The sequence below is a fragment of the Leuciscus leuciscus genome (genome assembly GCF_965113295.1).
Source record: "Leuciscus leuciscus genome assembly, chromosome: 3".
Classification (NCBI taxonomy): domain Eukaryota; kingdom Metazoa; phylum Chordata; class Actinopteri; order Cypriniformes; family Leuciscidae; genus Leuciscus; species Leuciscus leuciscus.
This window is the reverse complement of record NC_138727.1, coordinates 50,749,287-50,772,857: the sequence shown is the minus strand read 5'-3', so window position 1 is coordinate 50,772,857 and position 23,571 is coordinate 50,749,287. Positions and strand designations below refer to the sequence as shown.

Below are 23,571 nucleotides of genomic sequence, written 5' to 3'. Positions count from 1 at the left end.
TGGTTTGAGTATGACTTTCGAGTCATTTAGCCCAAATTCGACACACGTCGCGCTCACTGAGAGCGCTTGCAAGTCTGCTGGCCCGGCGCGGCACCGCAGCGAGCGGAGGTGCAGACTCGGCGAAAGATGCCAGGCGAGTCTTCAGAGTCACCATGGGCATCAGCTCGCAGTGAGGGCAGCCGCCGTCAGCGAGCGCGAGAGCTGCATGATCCTCACCCAGGCAGGAAACGCAGATGACATGGCGGTCCCCGTCGCTGAGTGGGGCTCGACACGAGCCACAGACGGTACGAGACATCTTTAAAAAGACGCTCGGCTCTTTTAGGCAGAGAGTGTGAGTCGCAGCGGCGAACACAAACTAGCAGAGAAAAGGATATAATACGCCGGACAGCGTAGCAGGAATGGCGACTGAAGGCGGCGAGTTGTCGGCCAGCGGCTTCAGGTGCAAAGGCTCGCCTCGCAGAAGGCTTTCTCAGACGGCGCGGCTTCTTCCTCTCGGGATCCAGCTGTGAGCTTCGCTGAAGAGATGAAACATCAGATTCTCCAGCCTGTTGAGCTATATTTATAGGCCCAAGCCACACCTGTTTCGGCGGGACGTGACGCAGTAGGCGCGAAGCGCCCCTATTGGATCTGACGTCACGAAGGGCCTCTCTCGATAGGCTGCTGCAGTTGCCACAGGGAAGCCAATAGGCGCGCGAGCCGTCGTGCCTTATGTCTGCATGCTGCCGCAACACGTTTTACATTATTTCAAAATTAAGGATAATTTTTGGCTTCAATATCTCGCGGAAAAGAGATTTTCCCCTAGCGTAAGATATTACGCAGTACGAGAGACCTCTCGTAAGAGAACGGCACTTTTCCATGCTTTTAATGGTTCCTTCAATCTCTCATGAAATAAATGAATGTCGGATTGTCACTTTAATATTAGTTTATAACCCAGGATTCCCACGTAAAACCTGGCAATGTTAGGTAATTTTGAAATGGTCAAAAAAATAATTATATATATATACACTGTAAAAACAAACCTATAGAATCTACCCAATAAAATTGAGGTAACAATTTGCACTCACTTTGTTTGGGTAGATTTCATCCCATATTTTTGAATAGAGAGTACCTACATTTAATGGCTATGACATACTAAACAAAATTAGGTAAAGTCTACCTAATATTTCTCAATACATTACACAACTAATTACTGAGTAATAATTACTCTATTGTTAGCAGGCAAAAGTCCATCTATTTAATTTTTATTAATAATAATAAGTCAATTGAAATAATTAAAAATGACTTATTCAGAGATGGTTAAATTTACCTAAAAATGGCCAGACACAGGATATTTCATCTATTACTTTTTTATTGACCAAAAAACAAACATTTCAAACTAACAAAGGAACTACAAAAGAGCCCTCTTACAATCATATAACATACAACTTCTTCAAAACTTTCAATTTAAAAATAATGGGAAGTCAGAATATACATTAAAAGCAACATTAAATCTCTCTCACATTTTGTTATTTCAAACAGATCTCATTTACCTTAATGGACTGACATGTAATATGGATACAAACAAACATTACATTTGTTATAAACTTAACACAAATTAATGTAGGTAAAAAATAACCATTATTCAACATCCAATTTTAAGCGACATACAACTTCATTTCACTCACGTGATAACACTTTACAATAAGGTTTCATTAGTTAACATTAGTTAAATGGTTATTCACCCAAAACTTTACATTCTGTCATCATTTAGGCTACTCACCCTCATGTCGTTCCAAACCCATAAGACTTACGTTCACAAATGAAGATCTTTTTGATGAAATCTGAGAGATTTCTGTCTCTCCATTTGCAGTCTACACAACTACTGTACCACTCTGAAGCTTCAAAAAGTTCATAAAGAGATCGTAAAACTAATCCTTATGAATTAAGTGGTTTAGCGCAAATGTTCTGAAGAAAGACAATCACTTTATATGATGAACAGATTAAATGTAGGCTTTTATTCACATATAAACATTCATCAACTCAGACATCAGTTGTGGTAAACGGAAGCTCAAACATGTTCCCTTGATGTGCGAGAAACAATGAGGTTCATTCTCGTGTTACGCAGCACATTTGAGCTTCAGCAAGAACCAATGAGCTTCTATTTGTTCGCTGAACAATGTTTATGTGAATAAAAGCCTAAATTGAATATGTTTATCATAAAAGGGATCGTCTCTCTTCAGAAAATTTGAACTTAACCACTTAATTCATATGGATTTGTTTAACAATCTCTTCATGAACTTTTTGAAGAGTCAATGAGTTAGTTGTAGACTGTCAATGGAGGAAGAGAAATCTCTCAGATTTCATTAAAAATATCTTTATTTGTGTTCTGAAGATAAAAGAAGGTCTTACAGGTTTGAAACGACATGAAGGTGAGTAATTAATGACATAACTTAAATGTTTGGGTGAACTAGGCTATCACTTTAACTACTTTGAATGAACAACACTTCTACAGCATTTATTAATCTTAGTTCATGTTAATTTCAGCATTTATCAATTAATTATTATAATAAAAAGTTGTTAACATTATAATGCACTGTGAACTAATATGAACAATGAACGACTGTAAATCTTAGTAAAGATTAATATTGTATTGCTCATTTACCATTTACCATCTTAATTAATGCATTAACTAATGTTAACAAATGAAACCTTATTGTAAAGTTTTACCACTTACGTTATAAAACTTCTTCAACACTTCCCATTCAAAATAAACGCCTTCATGGGATGAAACAGTCTGTGGCTGAACTTATAATATTCTTCTTGCACGGTCTTCAAATGTTTTCATAAAGATCTTTCTGTGGAAGAAAAAGAAAGTAAGAAATGTTTTAATTATTAATTTTTGATTATAGATTTAATCAAGACATAAATGAACTGCATTTAGGCTTAAATCACTGTAAGCTGCATCTTGCTTAAAAAAACAACAACACTGCTATTGCATGATGCATAATTACATCTGCATGATGCAAAATCAAAAGAGGAGAGCAGCAGTTAAAGCTAGGTGATATGCTAGCATAATATGTGAACAATTTTGTGTACGTTAAATGAGGATATGGATAACGAATTAATCACATCGCGAACCCAAGTGAAAACATGTACAAATTGCCCAAATATATTAACATAACTAAGCTAACGTTACCGTTTTTGACATACATTAAGTGAAATAATCCAACAGAAATGCACACAATAATGATCATATCTCCGTAAAAAATAACAATAATAAAAGTACTTTATGATTTGATCCCTTCTAACACAGAGATCATCATATAAATGCAAGGAAACCTTAAAAATAATTATCCAGCAAACCACAAACAGTTTTACTCTGCCTTGATCGCCTAACGTTACGTTACCCGTCAACAGTCTCTCTCTGTCAAACACAGATGCAATGTGCGCTGCTCTTTGTACACTTATTTCAGCCATGTACATAACACTAATATTTTACTCATGAATGTAGATTTTTACTCGCATTTGCAGGTGTACAGTATATGACCCTGGAACTACGCGAAATCGACCATCCTCAGCTATGGTTGTGTCGCCGCGCCCATACTGTCTATGGCCGCGCCGACACAGAAGCGAGCACATTACACAAATCTTTTGGTACACTAAATCTTACCATTAAATAAGTTAACATATGCGTTATGTTATATCAACACGATAAACAACAACAATAACAAACAAAACAAAACTTACCTTGAGCTCAAAGCTTCGTGGTCTCGCAAGACGTTGAATTTGAATTCCGTGATTCCCGCCTGGACGTTGAAGTTGGCGCATGTGCAATTTGCGACCACTGAACTAATAAATTGGGGGTATGTTTTACTCATTATTTTAAGGTTGCCGATATTACTGATAAAAAATAGGTAGTGTAGTTAGAATGTACCCATTTTAATATATTTTTCTTGCTAACTAATATACTTAAGTAAAATATAACTAATTTACACAGGTTGAATTTAACACCCTCCTGCATCATTTTTTACAGTGTATATATATATATATATATATATATATATATATTTTATGTATATATAAAATATAATATAATATAATATAATATAATATAATATAATATAATATAATATATACAGGTATATATAATATTTTTTATGATTATGCTGGAATGTAACGTGTTTACTTACAATTTACAAGTTTTGTTTTTTCTTTAAGATGCATTGATATTCAAATAATCCTACAAATGCATTTAAAAAATATATTGTGAATCAAAATGAATCACTCCGAATTAGCAAAAGAAGAAAAAAGAAAAAGAAAAAGTAATGTCTCAAGCTGCACTTCTGGTTAAATTTTATAATAACATATGTTTTTCAGAAACTTGTTAATTTCTTAATATATTTTCATAACAGCTAATCTCTCTGCAGACCCCTGCTACAACTACACTGTGCTGGACGATACATGGAGATCCATCAATAATACACATTCTTCAGTCATAAACTGTGACACGTCTGTCTCCTGGAGCGGCTGGTATCGTCTCTTCATTAACAACATGAGCGCTCATATCCCAGACACATGTGTTGTTCAGTCCAGCTGTGGCACTAATGTCTCACTGTGGATACGTGGTGGACACCCAACAGTAACAGATGGAGTCGTCACTCGAGATGTCTGCGGTTACGCTGCGGGTTACTGCTGCTATTACGGGTCTTTTCCCATTAAAGTCAAAGCCTGTCCAGGCAATTATTATGTCTATGAGCTGGTTAGTCCAACTCTCTGTTCTTCAGCATACTGTGCAGGTAATTATATTCACATGAGCTCTTTCTACACATTCATGATATTTGTGTTTCTGTTCATTAATCACTATTCATCCAAACTTTCAGACACTGGCAGCATTAACACCAGCTCTACAACTGTCACACCAGCGACCAACTCAACTGGTAATGTTACACACTGTGTCTCTATTGGCTTATTTTCTGAATGTTTTCTAATGTATGTAGGCTATATGGTCAATTTGAACATGGATTTTAACATGAATATTTGCCTCAAAAGTCATGGAAATGTATTGGTAGAAATGTATGAAACCTGTAGATTGTTCTCAGGGTGTCTGGCTGTCATTCACTGTACAGTAGTTCTGAATATTCCACACTTAGTCAAAAACAGTCCTTGTTGTGTTTTTAATTATAAAGAACTATATCCCTGATAGCAGATCAACATTGAATCAAGGTTGAAACTTAACATTGATTTTTCATCAGGCTTACATGCCAGATATAGAATATAAATGTATATACTATGTCTTTATAATATGTATAGTTACCATAACACTACTGGATCTCATGCTGTTGAATCACAGGGCAACTATAATCAAAAATAAAAATGACCAACACATCACCATATATTCCAAATTTAGACACTGGATGAGATCAGAGATTCAGGCCAATAGATCAACAGTTTCCCAAAATCACCTGATCATATTTTCTTTGGGCATTTTTCCCATAACAAATGTGCTTTATTAACACACAGTTACAACAGCAAGAGATCCAACAGTGTTATTGTAACTGGTTATTATAAAGAAATTTAAAGATTTACACAAAGAAAAATAGTTTATCGATTATTCAGATACACATACATCAAGAATCAGCACATAAATCTCAACAATGGTGACAATCAACAACTATATTTTTGCCGCAATGCATGCTGGGAGCCAGCAGAGAACAGAACACATAGATGGTTCCCAGCATGCATTGAGGCATGAATAAATTATGCAGCTGAATGATCTTACTATTTTCTTTAATTGTGCTTTTGTTATGATTTTTAGTATCCTGTTTTGGGATGTTTAGAGTTGATCTGTTTATCTGAATATTTTATTGTCACTATTGTTGAGATTGTTTAAGTTTATTGTTGATGTCAAGTTATGATATAATGCTTTTTTGTGCATCACTCATAACTGATTGCTGTAATATGTATTAATAATATAACACACTTTCCATATGGAATTAAACTGCGTGAGTCAATGTTAGATTTTAGATTCCATGTGCCTCATTAAAGTCCTTCTAGCAATTAGCATTTGAATGAGCAATGACTCCGCACTGAGGGAGACGACAAGTATCTATCAAGTTTATTAGCATCTTTGTCTCAGAAGATATAGCAAGAATATGAGGGGAGTTACACCGGGTTAACCAATAAGATAGTGTACACTGTTAAAAAAAACTGTGAAATTCACGGTAAAAAAAAAAACGTCAGCTTGGTTGCCAGTATTTTACCGTAAAAAATATAGTAGCAACCTTACTTTGGACTTAAATTTACGGCAAAAAACAAAAAACAAAACAAAAAACATCAGCAGGACAGAAATGTGTGGTAAAGAAAAACCATCAGCTGTGGTTCCCAGTACTTTACCATTAAAAATACAGTAGTAATTTTTCAGTTTTGACGGGACATCCCTTATATTTCATTAACCAATAGACGTTATCATTCAATTTCATTTTTATGTATAATACCGATAACCACCATAATTACACAGACGGTAGAAAAGAAAACCACATGATGATTCAAAGTTTACTACCAGTAGTTTTACACAAGCTGAGGCACATATGAATTCAGAAAGTGCAAAGTCTCATACACACAAATACAAAACACCATCATGGTGACACACACATGACTCCAGATAATGCCATAAACATTCATTAAACAATATATGATGTAATATAAACCCCAAATGTATATAACTGACAACAAAAACTAAGAAGAAACATAATTATTTAAATGAAATAACATCAAATGTGAAGTGTCACGCAGGGAATTATGGGAATGTCAATTTAGAGAAACAACAAGAACAGAAAAAAAGAGAAGAGATGAGCAGAAACACAACAACTACAACTGACTTCAGACACAGCCTTAGATCAACTGAAGATAAAAAACATTAAATCTGTGAAGATCTCAGCAGAGAAGGATTAAACAACTCCACAAACAGCATTACCAGCTTCACTTATTACTAACCAGACTGACTTTATTTCTGTCATACATCTACAGTTCTGTTTGAGAATTAACAGAGGTTTAGATGTGATTTTAAAATGATTTATTTAGTGATGCTCCGATCAGCATTTTTGGGGCCGATCACCGATTACCAAAATCATGATCTGCCGATTGCCGATCACTGCCGATCACAGAATGGAAATATGCTAGAGTCAAGAAAATCTTGAAGAACCACCAATATTTATTTAATTGTAGTTAGAAAACAAGATAACATAAGGCTACTGTAGGCCACCTTTTCCAAATAAGGCACAGTATAATTTTTCAAAACAAAGAGGGGTCAGGCAGACTACAATGGATGTAGTTGAGGAACAAACTACATCAGATCCAAAAAATAAAATAATGACAATGACATTTGAGGTTATTAAAACAGTAAGTCCCGCCCCTCGACTGCCAAAAATAAAAGTGTTCGAGCGAGCAAAATTAGCAGGCGAGAGGAGATCAAGCGCGAGAGTGTGGGGAATGATCATGCGCGCTCGCGAGGGCAGAGATGTCATGCGCCCGCGCAGGGTTTGAATGAGCTCGTGAGTTCCCGTTTCCTCGCGCGTAGATCTGTTATCCTCTCGCGAATGTCATTTACTGCGCGCGCCAGCATCAGTTGTGCGCTCGTTTATAATTGCCATTGAATTGCCGTCATAGGAGAACTCATTTTGCCACTGTTGAGCAAGCTCTGCTCTGCCGTTGTGTTGCAGCGCATGCGGAAAAGTTGCGCGAGTTATTTACGTCACGTGATCGGCTTTTTTGATCGGCGCTTTTGGGGGTTGCCGATTAAGCTATTTTTTGCCAATATCGGCCCGATCATGATCGGCGGCCGATCAATCGGAGCATCACTAGATTTATTGGTTCACTTAAACAAGGCAACAATGTGAAATGTAAAGATAAACAATGAGTCCGCACACCAGAAAATGCTCCTTAGCAATTTTAATGGTTGCTCACCACGTGCAACGTTTCGGGCCCAAGCCCTTCATCAGACATGAAACAAGTGGGGAGACACACCTCCATATATACAGCCATGCATGATCACATGATCACATACATCCATGATTAATCACATGACCAATCAAGTGAAAATGCAATTACATCAGGAAACCAAATAAAAAACACATTAAAAAACAGGCAAAATGTAGCAACATTTGTAATGCAAAAATATCTTTAGGAAGAAAACTATTAGAAATATATTAGACGCATACCGAAAATATATTAGAAATATTAGAAATATATTAGAAATACATAAGAAATCCCCTTAATATATTAAGTGGCTAAACGAAGGCCTGTAGTGCTTGAAACATAATCTAGACGTTTTTTTTGAAAATGTGTCTCTACCACTGTAGGCAGTAATGATAGATGAGCAAAAATATCAATACATAAGGGAAACCACAAAGGTGTGTTACATGTAACATATATCAAATCAGCAAAACGATAACACAACATTTACAATCCTTACAAAGTTATGGAAGTTATTTACAGAAATTATTAACAGAAATTATAGGATTTTTTGCAGTCTATCCCCGTTGGGAATTACAGATGTGGCAACTGCTCTCAATGTAATTTCACACATAAAACTACTACCTTTAATCACCCACGCACTGGAAAACTCTTTGACATCAAAGGTGTGATTACCTGTAATACAAAGAATGTCATCTATTTACTTAAATGCCCGTGTGGCTTGGCCTATGTTCGTAAAACGACTAGGCCATTGAAAACAAGAATCTCAGAACACAGATCAAATATTCGTAATCATGACATCAAAAGCCCAGTAGCGGTGCATTTTGCACAAGCCCCTCATAATGTTTCCTCTCTCAGATATTGTGGTATTGAACTTGTGAAACAGCCCTCCCGTGGAGGAGATGTAAATTGTCTGTTACTCAAAAGAGAAGCATTTTGGATCTATACCCTGGACACTTTAGCTTCAAAAGGGTTGAATGAAGACTTTGACCTGAGGCCGTTTCTATAATTTCTGTTAATAATTTCTGTAAATAACTTCCATAACTTTGTAAGGATTGTAAAATGTTGTGTTATCGTTTTGCTGATTTGATATATGTTACATGTAACACACCTTTGTGGTTTCCCTTATGTATTGATATTTTTGCTCATCTATCATTACTGCCTACAGTGGTAGAGACACATTTTCAAAAAAAACCTTCTAGATTATGTTTCAAGCACTACAGGCGTTCGTTTAGCCACTTAATATATTAAGGGGATTTCTTATGTATTTCTAATATATTTCTAATATATTTCCGGTATGCGTCTAATATATTTCTAATAGTTTTCTTCCTAAAGATATTTTTGCATTACAAATGTTGCTACATTTTGCCTGTTTTTTAATGTGTTTTTTTAATGTGTTTTTTATTTGGTTTCCTTATGTAATTGCATTTTCACTTGATTGGTCATGTGATTAATCATGGATGTATGTGATCATGTGATCATGCATGGCTGTATAAATGGAGGTGTGTCTCCCCACTTGTTTCATGTCTGATGAAGGGCTTGGGCCCGAAACGTTGCACGTGGTGAGCAACCATTAAAATTGCTAAGGAGCATTTTCTGGTGTGCGGACTCATTGTTTATCTTTGCAATCACCTGTCTGACCAGCACCCAGTTATATGGCTTTGGATGTGCGTGCTGTACCTTTGAACTCTATAACAATGTGAAATGTTACCTGTTCTTCATTAAAAAAAACTAAACTTTTCATTGAGCTTCATCTTGAGCTTTGGAGAAAATGTAGGATGTTTAAATAAAAACATCCTGTTGGATTGGATTGTGTCAGTCTTCAAGCCTTCGTGTACATTCTGGAATGTTATATAGTTACAAAAGTTAGACAAGTGTAAGACTAAAAAATTAGATTAATAAATGCAACACACACACAGACACACAAACACACAAACACACACACACACACACACACACACACACACACACGTGTGTGTTTTGTGTGTCTCTGTGTGTTGCATTTATTAATCTATTTTTTTTGTGCCCCTCAACAAGCTCTAACAGATTACATTGCTATACACTATGTAATCTCATTAAAAACATTACAAAAGTGAGATGTAATTAAGAGACTACCTCTTTGTAATCAAAGTGGCATTAAAACCTGTATTAAAATGTATTATGAAAAAGATATAAGTTAAAGGGACATTGTGTAGGATTTTCTCCCATCTAGCGGTGAAATTGTATTTTGCATTCAAACAAATAGTGCTCTCCAGCGCCTCGCTTTTTCAAATGCGTGTTGCATCTACGGTAGCCATTATGTCCCAAAAAGCTATGACAGGATGTCTTATAATAGCACTTCATCGAGTTTTCCTTCGGGTGAACTGGTTTGTTATTTCAAACAAACTGCAACTTGACACAACGAACAAACGAATGTTACAGTTTTGAACAAACAAAACTTACAACCTTGTTTTTAGGGCCTTCTCTACTTTACTCAATAGCTGCTATTCATCAAAGAGCCTGTTTAACTTTTAACTATAAATGTTCTACTGTCTATATAATAAAGTACACAACCAAGCAATGAAAAAAAGCTTGTAATTAAGACCTTAACATTGACTTACCTGTCGAGAAGAAAGCAGGCAACTTCACGTTTATATACTGTCTATGCAACTTCAGCGTCTCTTTTGAAAGCTTTCTCCTGCATTAGCTATCCCGACATTAACCCTTGTTTTTTGTAATCTCCGGTCACGTTTCCTTTTACGGTCTATTTTGGACTTTTTCGACGACGAGGACTCCTTATCCTGTACTCAGCATATGTATGGTCCTCCATTATAAATAACCGTGCAGTGCAGCCTTTTAAACTTGCCGGTGCAGTGACAAGCGCCTCTCACTGCTCTGTTCCTCCGCTTCTGCTGGCTTCAGTCACGTGACGCTGGCTCTGAACGAAAACGTGTTGTGGAAACGCGTTGGCCTAGTACTTTTTGTCCCTCTCTGCTATTATAGTTTTTCAAGATGGCGGAACTACATGGAAGCCTCCGTGGACCTACCCGTCCCATGTATATAAAAATAATAAATTCTTCGTTTACAAGGATAAGTCAGATAATTAGCAGAGGTATTTGTACACCATTGAGGACATATTTATGAATAAAAATATTGATTTTAGATAATAAAATACCTAAAAAACTACACATTGTCCCTTTAAGGTAAAACATACTTCTCAAAGGTGTGCACATGTTTAGTGTCACATCCACAGCTGAACGATGTTTCTGCTGTGACCACTTCAAGACTGATTCCAGCGCAGTCAGCATGCAGCCATTTTTGGCAAAGGTCACACTGAATCCAGTGACTTGATTTGTGGGTGCATCACTCTGCAGACAGATACATGATAACAATGAGTAACTGCTTAATCAAAACTGTAGACCAAATGGAAATGAAATAGTCATTACATACTTTGATCGATATTTTTGGTTCATGCAGACTTCAAAATCCTGGGGCATACAGCTGTTTTTTTATGCACTCTGGACTGCTTTAACCTCAGGTGGAAAGTCCTAGGAAATTGTTTCATGTTAAGCTTGGCAAACCCTGTAAACTGTAAAGGTTTTTTTTTTTTTTAATACCTCTGGTTGCAGATTTATCACCATGCACGAGGCATGGTAAAGACGAAGATATCCCATCTGCTCATTGTGCAGAATTTCCTGGCACATTTGAATATTTTTAGCTTCCATCTCTGCCATCTAGTCCAAAAACGATTTAACAGAATCAGTTACAGTTACATAAAAAATATATATATCACAAAATATATAAACAAAATCAACATAATGCATTTATATAAAAACAGTTAAAGGGATAGTTCACTTTGAAATTAAATTTTGGTATGTTTTAGCTTACCTCAAGGGCATCCAAGATGTAGGTGTCTTTTTTTCCGCAGTAGTTTCAATTTTGATATTTTTAGGTCAAACCATTCTTGTCTGTCAGTCATATAATGCAGGTCTATGGTCACTATCTCAAAGAGCATGCACAGAGAAGTCCAAATTAAACAATTCCCCATCGTAAGTACACATTGATGGCCTAAGACACGAAACGAGCGGTTTGTGTGAGAAAACGAACAGTATTTATATCGTTTTTACCTCTTGTACACAACCAGGCACTTGCGCAGACTAAGCCAGAACGCGCGCACACGTCACACACCAGGAAGCGCGCGCGCCCTCAGATCACTTGGACGTGGTTGTGTAGAGGTAAAAACATTTATGTAAAAATGTGTAGAGGTACTGTTCGTTTTCTCACACAAACTGCTCGTTTTGTGTCTTAGGCCATCAATGTGTACTTACGATGGGGAATTGTTTAATTTGGACTTCTCTGTGCATGCTCTTTGAGACAGTGACCACAGACCTGCATTATATGACTGACAGACAGGAACGGTTTGACCTAAAAATATCAAAATTGAAACTACTGCGGAAACAAAGACACCTACATCTTGGATGCCCTTGAGGTAAGCTAAAACATTCCAAAATTTAATTTCAAAGTGAACTATCCCTTTAACTCACTGTGCATACGAAAACACCACAGTTCCTTCCATCATCTCTGTTCCATTGCTTTGGACTGGACACAGTCCAATCTTCTATGGATGCAATATTTCTAAAAGCATCTCTGAAATGTTTTATATTTTGATAATTTATTATTTACAAATCATTATGTATTGGGCACAATTTGTAATTACATGAAATAGTGTGTAAAAAGAATTACATTAAGAAAGTCTTACTTCAGAATTTCCATGTCGAGGTCGGATATTGTCAGATATTGACTTGTGTTGTCATAAAGTCTAATGTTTTTTTTAGTCATGTCATAAACCTGTTAAGTAAAAATAACAGTTACATATTTTACATATGAAAAACAATGGCTACTGTAATATGAAATAGTGGTCCAGTTTAAAGCAGCCTAAAGCTGGAAAAATGGGTAATAGTAACTAGTAAAACTAGTAATATTTCATTAGTATATAATTTGTTTTTACCCAAAGAAGTGGCATCCTTTCTATGGGTTATCTCCAGGTCCAACAATCCTTGGAAAAAGTATTCTCTGGAGATCTGAAGCATTCTGAAATGAAGAAAACTGGAAACATTCACTTCTGAGACATTTATGACACTATTATGTCAAACTATTAGTATTGATGCTTATGCTGAAAAATAATTGCATTTTGTACTGCACATTTTATAAATACCCCAAGAACTTTCAAGTGCACGTCTGACACTGTTGCATTACTCTGCCAATCTCTGTGCCATAGAATAAACGTGTCTGTGTTCAGAGCCAGAACCTGGAAGGCAAAATCACAGGTTTTAGTCTTTATATAACAAACTATTAATGTCACAGGTAAGTCATAGGTTCTGTTTGAATAACTTACATCCTTAGTCTCTTCCGCAATTTGAGCAATGCGGCAATTGACAGCCTTTCAACAACAACAAAAACGTTTTTTTATTGTTATATACAGTATGGGGTGACACAAAATAAATATTAAATTTATGGATAAGACAACTTTTATAATGCTTTATAGCATTTCATTACATTATCAGTTAGCCAAGGCATTGCTATACTGCTTGTGTCACTCACCAGATGAGGGGGGAGAACAGATTTCAGGTCCCTCAGAAATAAAATGGCAAAGCGAGAAATCCTGGCAATGACATCATCTTCTTTCCTCTTTACAGCGTACAGTTTGGAGATTGTCTCCTAATGATGAGAACGTACAACGAATTACTATTAAGCGTACATGTTGATAGTACTGTTCAATTTCTTATTGTTGTTCATGGTTGTCATTGGTGTGAAAATTCCAATGTTGTTACCTTGTGCATCTGCTCAATGGGGAACATTGCCACAGAAAACTTCTTCCCCTCCTCAGGCAATCTGTCAAATTTTGCTGGGCCATGTGGATCTCTGCCCTGTTCTTCCGTTGGTCGTGTGTTTGTTTCTGCAATTATTTATGAATACATTACTCCACAGTAAATATTACAGATTCGCTATAATGAAAATGTGTAACCGCACACATTACTTCAAATTTCACATTATTACCTTTTTGCCCACACATCAGTTTTCCCTGTAGTCCTAGGTATATGTTTTCCTCTGTGCGTTCCTGCATTTCTTTCAAAAATGCAGTTTTTCCTGGTATTGTGTAGATGGAAGTACAGGCGTAATGAAAACATGTAGTGGGTATCTCTCATCTGGCAAAATGAATACCGGCTTGAGGACAGCTCCCTATTCACTTGTTCGGCTTCTGAAGTGTTGATAAGAGAAGCCAGTTCAGGGATTATTTTCAGACTCCGCAATTTCTCCTCTGGTCGTTTTTGGTTCTTTTGGTGGAACCTATCATAAAAGGAGAAGCGGTCTGATGTTCCAGTTTCTGGATGTGGTTGTAAGAAACTGTCCATTGTTGAGGGTTCTGCGTTGAGTCTTGCGTTCATCTTGATTAGTGATGGCCGGTTCGTGAACGAATCGTTCTTTTGAACCGGTTCTTTTTAGTGAACTGGTCGAACCAGTACACTAAATCGGACTGAATCGTTCGAAACAGTTCGCGTCTTGCGTCAGCACTGATCCACAACAAGTTAGTAAAGTTACTCACTTTCGGACATGCCTGAGTCCTGACAGTCACCTCTATATGTTACTCCAGTAAATCCAACAGTTCACTGAACTGAGACGTGCTGAGAGAAGTGATGAGCACGAGTAGTTGATACTGAGCATGCGCGCACTACCGAACGTACAGGTACAGCGGTTCTCGGACCACCAGTACAGAACCGAGAACTGTTTCTTTCGGACACCTTCGATACGGAGAACCGATGAGCTGATGAGCTGAGCATGCGTGCAATTTTTTCAGAGGGACGAAATGCATGCAAAACTTAAGTATTTTACTGAACATCAATAAGTCTAACAAAATAAAACATGTTAGAAACATTTTTATCACATAGGCTACTGCCTTTTCACTGTATTATTTTAAAGATTGGAAACACAATGAATGGATTGTAAAACTAAACATTTATTATTATACTACAACATTATTTTCTGGAACAGATCATTTAATTTCTAAGTAAGTTGATATACATTTTTGACGTAAACTCTTGCCTAGGTTTTAAAGGGTGAAAAGTAAATGTTTATAATGTGTTAATCAAAACATAACGTATTAAACATAGATATGCATCAAGTTTTTTGTTTTGTCGACTGAATAAGGCTAGTAAGGTTTCAGTAGTTCTCAGCTCACACACAGGCGGTTCTCGAGTCAAGAACTGGTTGTTGCAGCAGTTCTCGCATCACCAGTACAGAACCGAGAACTGTTTCTTTCGGACACGTTCGATACGGAGAACCGAAGAGCTGGAGACACTGCGCATGCGTGATAACAACACCGTCTCTGAACCGAACTTTCTTTTGGCCAACTGATGCTGTGTTACTGTCTATGCGCTGTGCTGATACATGAGCACGGGTGAACCAAGGACTTGAATGAGGGGCCGAATTCGGCGAAATGTAAGTTTATTTAATTACAAATAAAATAAAAATGATGAAGTTTATTCACTTTAAGACATGTAAAACATCCGCGTTTGCGCATCGCCTTAGGCCTACTACAGGGTTAATTTTCAAAACGTAAATGTAAGAAACCTATCCAAGATGATTATGACGATGAGCACTATTATTTAACTGAAGTTATGATTACAAATGCCTTTATTTGAATGTATATTTATCCGCCGGGATGATAGAATTGACGTCATTACGTGATGACGTAAAAGAACTGGTGAACCGGTTTTTTGAACCGGTTCATTGAAACGAACTGTCCGAAAGAACCGGTTCGCGGAAAAGAACCGGACTTCCCATCACTAATCTTGATGTTGTTAACCCAGTCAGGATGTACCCTCAATTTGCCAGCAGAAGCCAATGATATGTTTGCCTCTGTTGGCTCACACACCCTCCCATCATGTGGCTGGACAAATCGCTGCTGTGTGCGATTGTTTACATGTCTGGCAACACATCCAGCAATGTCACATACACAGTGGGAGGGTGTTTGAAACTCAACAAGGCATCCCCATGGTCCCGAGCGGACTCCTGCCACCATAAAGGTTTAAAGGTGATGCATAGTAGACCACTCCGTGGGTGCATCCCATGTGTAAAACTCCACCTGTATTACAACAAATATTTGGAACAGAGTAGGTTATTTTAACCAAAAAGAAATTGTATTGCAAAAGAACATTTATAATATATTGTTCTCTACTTTAAATTATATACATGCCAAAGAGTAACAAAACCCATCTTACCTCCATCTTTTTTGAGTTTCACAAACATTTTAGAATAAACATTCTTATAAAGGAGAAGCTCCTCAAGCCTGTTTATCATGTCAGTGATGGATCCACTTGCAGACACTCCGAGGACATTGCAGGCTTTAATCAGTTCATCCTTTTTTGAACCTTTGTTTATAAACATTGTTTAATGTAAATTATCATTTGATCAGCCAAAAAAGGATGAACTGATTAAAGCTGATTGAAGATTGTATTTAGTTTAGTTAATGTATACATTACATTTCACTTAAATGACAATTAATAGGTAATCTTCATTGCCATTTAAGTGAAATTACTGAACTTAAATATATGAGCTTGATAAAAATGATCATTCTAGAAGAAAATTTCAGATGGCATTTAGAGGCTTTTGCATCTGAACTCTTCATTTATAGAATAATTATGAACTTAAATGAAACAATATTGCAACATTGACAAATACATTTATTTGATCTGTTTTTACAATTTAATTCAGATTTTGCGATTTTGCCTACATTTATTTAGAGCGAGATTTTCACCCTTTCCTTGTCCTTTCCTCATTGGGAAGCGCTCACATAGCTAAACATGTTTGAGTAGATCCTCTGTACCTCTCGGTTTCTTATGGATTACATATAATCAGCCTTTAGACATAGCCGATTTCTTATCGTGACTGAGCTGAGGCAAGTGGCTTTTGATAAATTTTTGTGACATGCAGTTCCCGGAGACAGAGACGACAGACAGACTTTTGTCGTTAGCCTAATATGAATAAAAGTTGACAGTTTTGAATGATGTAGCCTAGGCTACTCTACTCTTATATGTATGACCGGAAAAACACGGAGTAGCCTATTAAGTTATTTTAGCTGTTATGAGAAAAATAAATCCAAATGAACGTGCCGCCGCGTTTGTCGAACACTAATTCACCATCCCAGAATAAAACCCGACTTTAGAACAATGCATAGCGCCACTCGTCGTGGTGTGCCGAAACACTTAATTATAAACTTCAATATTGCATTCAAAACAATCTCAAACCGCTTTGTGACATTTTGAAAAGCCGTGCATGCATTACGGCCACTGGAACATGAACTTAACTGAAACGCTGGTTCTGATTTTATTGTTTGTCGTTTAAACGTGCGTGTTGCATATCTTTATTTGATATTTGTAATATGGTCTATTGAAGTAACATTGATTAGCCTACTGTGGAACCTCTATATATATATATATATATATATTTGTTTATTTATTTTTATTTATTTATTTATTTATTTATTTATTTATTTATTTATTTATTACAGAACTGCTTTTGAAATTACAATTATTATACAGATGTAAAGTCATTCTGTTGTATAATATTTGTTCCTTAGTGTAAAATCAAATGCATGGTAATTTTATTTTATAAATATAAGCAACAAACTATATGGTGTAACATAGTTTTAGAACTAGACAAATCTCTCTGCATTAATAATAGGCTATAAAATGCATTAGGCCTAATAGGCTAATATAAAAATTACAGTAGTCCATGTTGGTTCGGGATTTGAACCCTTGTCATCTAAAATGATCGAAGCGTAAATCCTACCACTCGGCCATGAATTTACTCACTGAGAATTGCCCAAACATTTGTTTCTCCAGTGTGTGTTCGCTCACACGAGCGAGAAGCGCTCTTCATTTGTCTCATTCCTCAATAGAATAGTAAAAATAATCAGCTTCATTGCACATAATTTATTTTTGTTTGTTATTTTTGTTATTAATTATTTCATTTATTTTTGGTTATCGCACTGTTCCCCCGGGGAATAGGCTTGTCGCCCACCGACATCTACAATATGAAATATAGGCTATATTGTTCTCGTCTCTATTTTTTACTTTTTATTATTTTTCTGTCCTAAAAAATGTTCTATGCTGTTTACCATAGTTGTAGTATTTCATCCTTACTGTTAATTGAAATTAAACCCACTAAAATTTCAACATGCGGCAATTGCTGCTGTTTTGCACAATATCCCTTTGCGCCACCTGGCGGTCATTTCGCGAATGACTTTGAAATGCGACTGGTTTATTTTTGCCGCGGTGGTTTTGCCGCGGCGGCTGGTACGGCGGTAATAGGCATTCTGGTTGACTACCTACTATATACCTGTGACAGGTCGCTGGACAGGCGAGTATAGCCGTGATAGGTCGCGGGACAGTCGCATATACCCGTGACAGGTCGCGGGACAGGCGAGTATAGCCGTGATAGGTCGCGGGACAGGCGAGTATAGCCGTGATAGGTCGCGGGACAGTCGCATATACCCGTGACAGGTCGCGGGACAGTCGCGGGACAGGCGAGTATAGCCATGACAGAAAGCGGGACAGGCGAGTACAGCCGTGACGGGTCGAGTGACAGGCGAGTATAGCCATGACGCGTCGAGTGACAGGCGAGTATAGCCATGACGGGTCGAGTGACAGGCGAGTATAGCCGTGACGGGTCGAGTGACAGGCGAGTATAGCCATGACAGAAAGCGGGACAGGCGAGTATAGCCGTGACGGGTCGAGTGACAGGCGAGTATAGCCATGACGCGTCGAGTGACAGGCGAGTATAGCCGTGACATAATGACGTAACAACATGTTTCTGAAATACATTTTTTTTTAAATTATTATTTAAAGCTGTAGTATGTACATTTTTGGATAAAAATAAATAAATACATCAGTTATTGAGCTCATATTATGGCCACAATGTGAGTCACCCTAGCTAGAAATGTTTTTGGACATGGACTCCAAAATCGCTCTGGCGTCAAACTTTGATTGAAAATGAAAATTGGGTTGACGTGTAAACTTTGGATGTCAGGCTCCAACTTCATTAAACAACTCCACAAACAGTATTACCAGCTTCACTTATTACTAACCAGACTTTATTTCTGTCATATGTGTGGAAAAGTTCTTATTAAGATTAACAGAGGTGTAGATGTTGATGATTTATGGAAATGAATAGTTTGGTTTGATGTCGCCATTATGGTGATCGGTGTTTGCTTTAGTTGGGCAGTTTGACTCGATGTTCTAATGTTAGTTTTTCTCTGGCTGCTGTAACTGTTTGTTATGGCAAGAACAGTAAAAGAAAATGTGATCAGATGATGTCAGCTGCTTGATGATGATGACAATGACATAAGGCTTGCTCGACTTCATGCAACTCTGCGCAGACCGATCGGCGGCTGACTTAAAGCAGTGCATGCCGGTTTGAAATTTTGTCCGACTTGATACAGTGCCGACGCCACGTGACTGTGACGTATGCCATCAAAGACCGCGAGAGCAATTCGAGAGTAGCCGGAGAACTCAGCCAGCGCAGCTTCTCAAGAGCGGCTGCACTGGGCTGCAGGAGGGCTGATGACGACACAGCTGTTCCACGATTGGCTGGATTCACCGCATGACAACGATCACGTGTGTTTCGTGTTTATTCGAACACCGTTAGTTCCTCTAAAGCTCTCAAATCAGTTTATTATAACAGTGAACACTCTTTTCATGTCGTTGTCATGTTATATTGTGTCATGTTTATCAAATTAAAACTGATTTAAAAATGTATAGACTCCACTTCATTGATAGTAGCTTATGTTGAACTTTATTCTTGTTCAAACAGACGCTGTATGAAGCAGTACATAAAGTATTGAATGAAAATGTCTCTGAAACATCTGTGTATTATTTGGCAAATATTGCATTTATTTCACTGCAGCTGTGGTAAAGTACGCGAACACCACGTGAGCGGTCACTACGGGAACCAGAAAGTGTCCGGCTTCATGTCTCCGTTTGCAGCTCCTCCCCGCCTGCACGCGGCTACTCTCGCCGATCGGTTACATCCAGCCGCAGCCGATGTCGAACACACCTATAATCATCACGTATTGCACTGATCAGCTTCTAGACCATCATGTGTTATTCATTTCATATAATTGATTATAGTAATGTTTGATATCTGACCATGTTTAAATGATAAAATCTGTATAATAACAAGTATAGCAGCCTGAGAAAAACTAACATCAAATAGTCAAGGCCAAAGAGCCCAACTAAAGCAAACACTGACCTCCACAATGGTGACCAAATCAAACTATTACTTTCAAACAAACTCTTTTAAGAGGTTCAGTCCTGTGTTTAATGGGAAACTTCCCGCTAAAACTTTAGAATGTTAGGGGATATTGTTCTATCAATGTTATCACTAAACATGTTTAAAATGTTTTTAGAGAGCATTATCCTACCTTTTAGGAGAACATGCTGGTATCAAAAATAAAACTTGCCACTGAAAACATTACCAGAACATAGCATAACATTCTCAGAATATTCTTAGAACAATAACATTTCTAGCTGCGGAAACACATGCATGTGGTAAACTTGTGACGAGTAAAGCATTAAGTTAATTGTGCCACTGGTGTGACATGATACCATGCAACACAAAGTAAATGGTTATTGTTAAAAAACAAAAAAACTTGGATTTAGATTTCTAACCACATTAAAGTAGAATTACTTTAAAGTAAAAGTATTACAACATTTTTAGTAACAGTTTTTATGTATTTGTTTACTTTTAATTATAACAGTTTATCTGCCTGACCCCTGCTACAACTACTTTGAGCTGAACGATCCATGGAGAGCCATCAATAATACATATGCATCGGTCCAAATGTATGATTCCACCGTCTCCTGGAGAGGCTGGTATCGTCTCTTCATTAACAGCATGAGTGCTCAGATCCCAGACACGTGTGTTGAAATCTATGGCTGCAGCACCCAAATCCCACTGTGGATACGTGGTGGACACCCAACAGTAACAGATGGAGTCGTCACTCGAGATGTCTGCGGTCACTGGAACAATTACTGCTGCTATTACGGGTCTTTTCCCATTAAAGTCAAAGCCTGTCCAGGCAATTATTATGTCTATGAGTTAGTAAGTCCAACTATCTACCATGCTGCATATTGTGCAGGTAATTATATACACATGAACCCTTTTTATTATTTGTTTGACTATAATACAATATTCATTGGTATTCAAGAGTAATTATTTTTTCCAGCTGTTCCTAACATCAGCAGCACCGATACAACAGTCAGACTAGAGATGACCTCACCTGGTAATGTAGTCTGATGTTTCCTCTGTTGGATTGTGTTTTGGCTGTCTTTGGTTTTGCTAATTTTCTTAATGATATGTCATTATTTTATGGGGCTACACCAGGGAAGGGCAAAGTCGGTCTCAGAGGGCCACAGCTCTGCAGAGTTTTGCTCCAACCCTGATAAACTCTCCTGTTTGTAGCTTTCTAGTAATCCTGAAGACATTGATTAGCTGGTTCAGGTGTGTTTGATTAGGGTCCTAGATAGATAGCGACCATCAAAATAATGTTAATGTGTCAATGTTTACTGCATTGAAACAATATATCTTTTGCTCCTGCAACTAATGTTGAAAATTTGTTGAAATTGCATCCATAAATCAATGGTAATGGCGTTGAGTCAATGTTACAGTGTGATGTTGGTTCAACATCATGCCTGCACTCTCAGAAAATGAAACACAACAACTACAACTGACTTAAAGTCACACAACCTGAAATCAACTGCAAATAAAATACATTAAATATCTCAAGATCTCAGCAGAAATGTTTTTAATTTTAATTTTTTTGAGAATTAACAGAGGTTTAATAGTTTATGTTTTATTGAAAATATGTGGTCACCATTATGGTGATCAGTGTTTGTTGGGCTGTTAACTTGAACAGTTTGACTCTTGGCTTTTATTCTTGTGTTTGGTCTTTGTAACAGTGTTTACCAAAACATAATTTGTTGCAAAAAAGCCGGAAATACAGATAATCAGTTGAAACAGTTTGCAGCATAATTACAGGTAGTAGAATAGTTTACTAATTTTATGCCTGAACAAAATTGGTTATTTGTTATCAATAAATTATATTCGCCTTTAATACTTTCTTGCAATAGATCAAATGTTTCAAAATGGAATTAATTTGATTAATTATTACTCAATTCTAATTTGTTAAATTTAATTAATAATATTGTTTGTAATCTGTTGCCACAATTTTATTGAGTAGATATAGCGTATTCATTTTTACAATTACTTTAATCCTGTAAATTCCTGGCACTTTTTTATAGTGTACTTGAGTACATCAACAAGTGAATGCTCCTTTAATTGGAGGGAAATTATGCAGATGACGAATTATGCTATCTGAATGACTTTAATGACACAAAAATATATTTCCATCTCTTCCTCAGCATTCTCGAACACTACAGTATACATACTATATGCTGTCGGTGGTCTGGTCATAGCAGTGATCATACTTGTAGTTGGACTGATCGCTGTTTGCAAGACATCAGCAAGTAAAGGTATAAATAAACAAGCCATGTCTACTATCAGCTTAATTAAAACAATAGAAAGTCTATTGACCAATGTATTTCTTTGTTTTGATATTTCCATAGGCAGTGTGACGCCTGTCAACAAGCAAAACAAAGGCAGAGATGAACAGAAACATTGCCAAACACATGCCAAACATTTTGTAAGTCGCTCACTGACCTTAAAAAATAACCTAAAAACCCAACTTATTATTCTGTATGCAATGACCCAGCAGACATATTACTAGTGCACTTTTGTTTTCTTGATGTAGGAAGAGAGTGTGTACGAGAATGACACTCCTAACACAGACAAGAGCACTAACGTGAAACCTATCAACAGACCTGAAGTCCCAAAGAGCCAAGTACATACAGTCTGTGTGAATGTACATCTCAACATGGGCCAGTAACATGAACTCTATGAGAATTTCTGAAAACTGTATTTTTAATGTTTTCTGAAGTCCGCTTATAATATTATCAAGATTTTTACATCACAGAACATCCAGAAGTATAATCTATTTTCTATCCTGTTTTTGACCTTCTCTTTGAAACACTCAGTTTCAGAGGTGTAAAGTCCAGGTTCAGAAAGTAAAAGTCCTCCTCAGTATTTTGTTCCAATCACCTGGATTTGCTAATTCAGCAGGAGAGAGAACTAATTAGTGAAATCAGCTGCACAGCAAAAACTCCAGTGTTAAATTAACTCTCCTGGGAGTTTACATGGCTCCAGACTCATGAGTGTTAAAGTGTTACAATATGGCTACGTTCACACTGCAGGCTGAAACGACCCAATTCCGATTTTTTTGCCCCTATGCGACCTGTATCTGATCTTTTCATGACAGTCTGAACGACACAGATCCGATCTTTTCAAATGCGACCCAGGCCACTTGGGTATGTGGTCCCAAATCCGATACATATCCGATCTTTTCAAATGCGACTTCAGTCTGAACGGCCAGGTCGCATTTATCCGACCCGCACGTCATTGATACGCGAAAAACGTCATAATCCTGCGTTGAAGTAGTCGTCGGTTTGAAAACGGACTGCATATTCG

General features: G+C 37.2%; 1 protein-coding gene across 3 annotated transcripts in view; it reads left to right on the top strand.

Moving 5' to 3' along the window:
• Window positions 1-22,951, top strand: part of LOC309493664 (uncharacterized protein) — a 174,188-nt gene extending 151,237 nt beyond the window's left edge. For all 3 annotated transcript variants that reach the window (XM_082162852.1, XM_082162850.1, XM_082162851.1), the window contains 5 exons: window positions 20,747-21,127; window positions 21,215-21,271; window positions 22,410-22,520; window positions 22,614-22,690; window positions 22,799-22,951. In XM_082162852.1, coding sequence (XP_082018978.1) covers window positions 20,747-21,127; window positions 21,215-21,271; window positions 22,410-22,520; window positions 22,614-22,690; window positions 22,799-22,933 — 761 coding nt within the window. In that variant the 3' untranslated portion in view covers window positions 22,934-22,951. The remainder of the gene's footprint in view (window positions 1-20,746; window positions 21,128-21,214; window positions 21,272-22,409; window positions 22,521-22,613; window positions 22,691-22,798) is intronic.
• The last annotated feature ends 620 nt before the right edge of the window (window positions 22,952-23,571 follow it).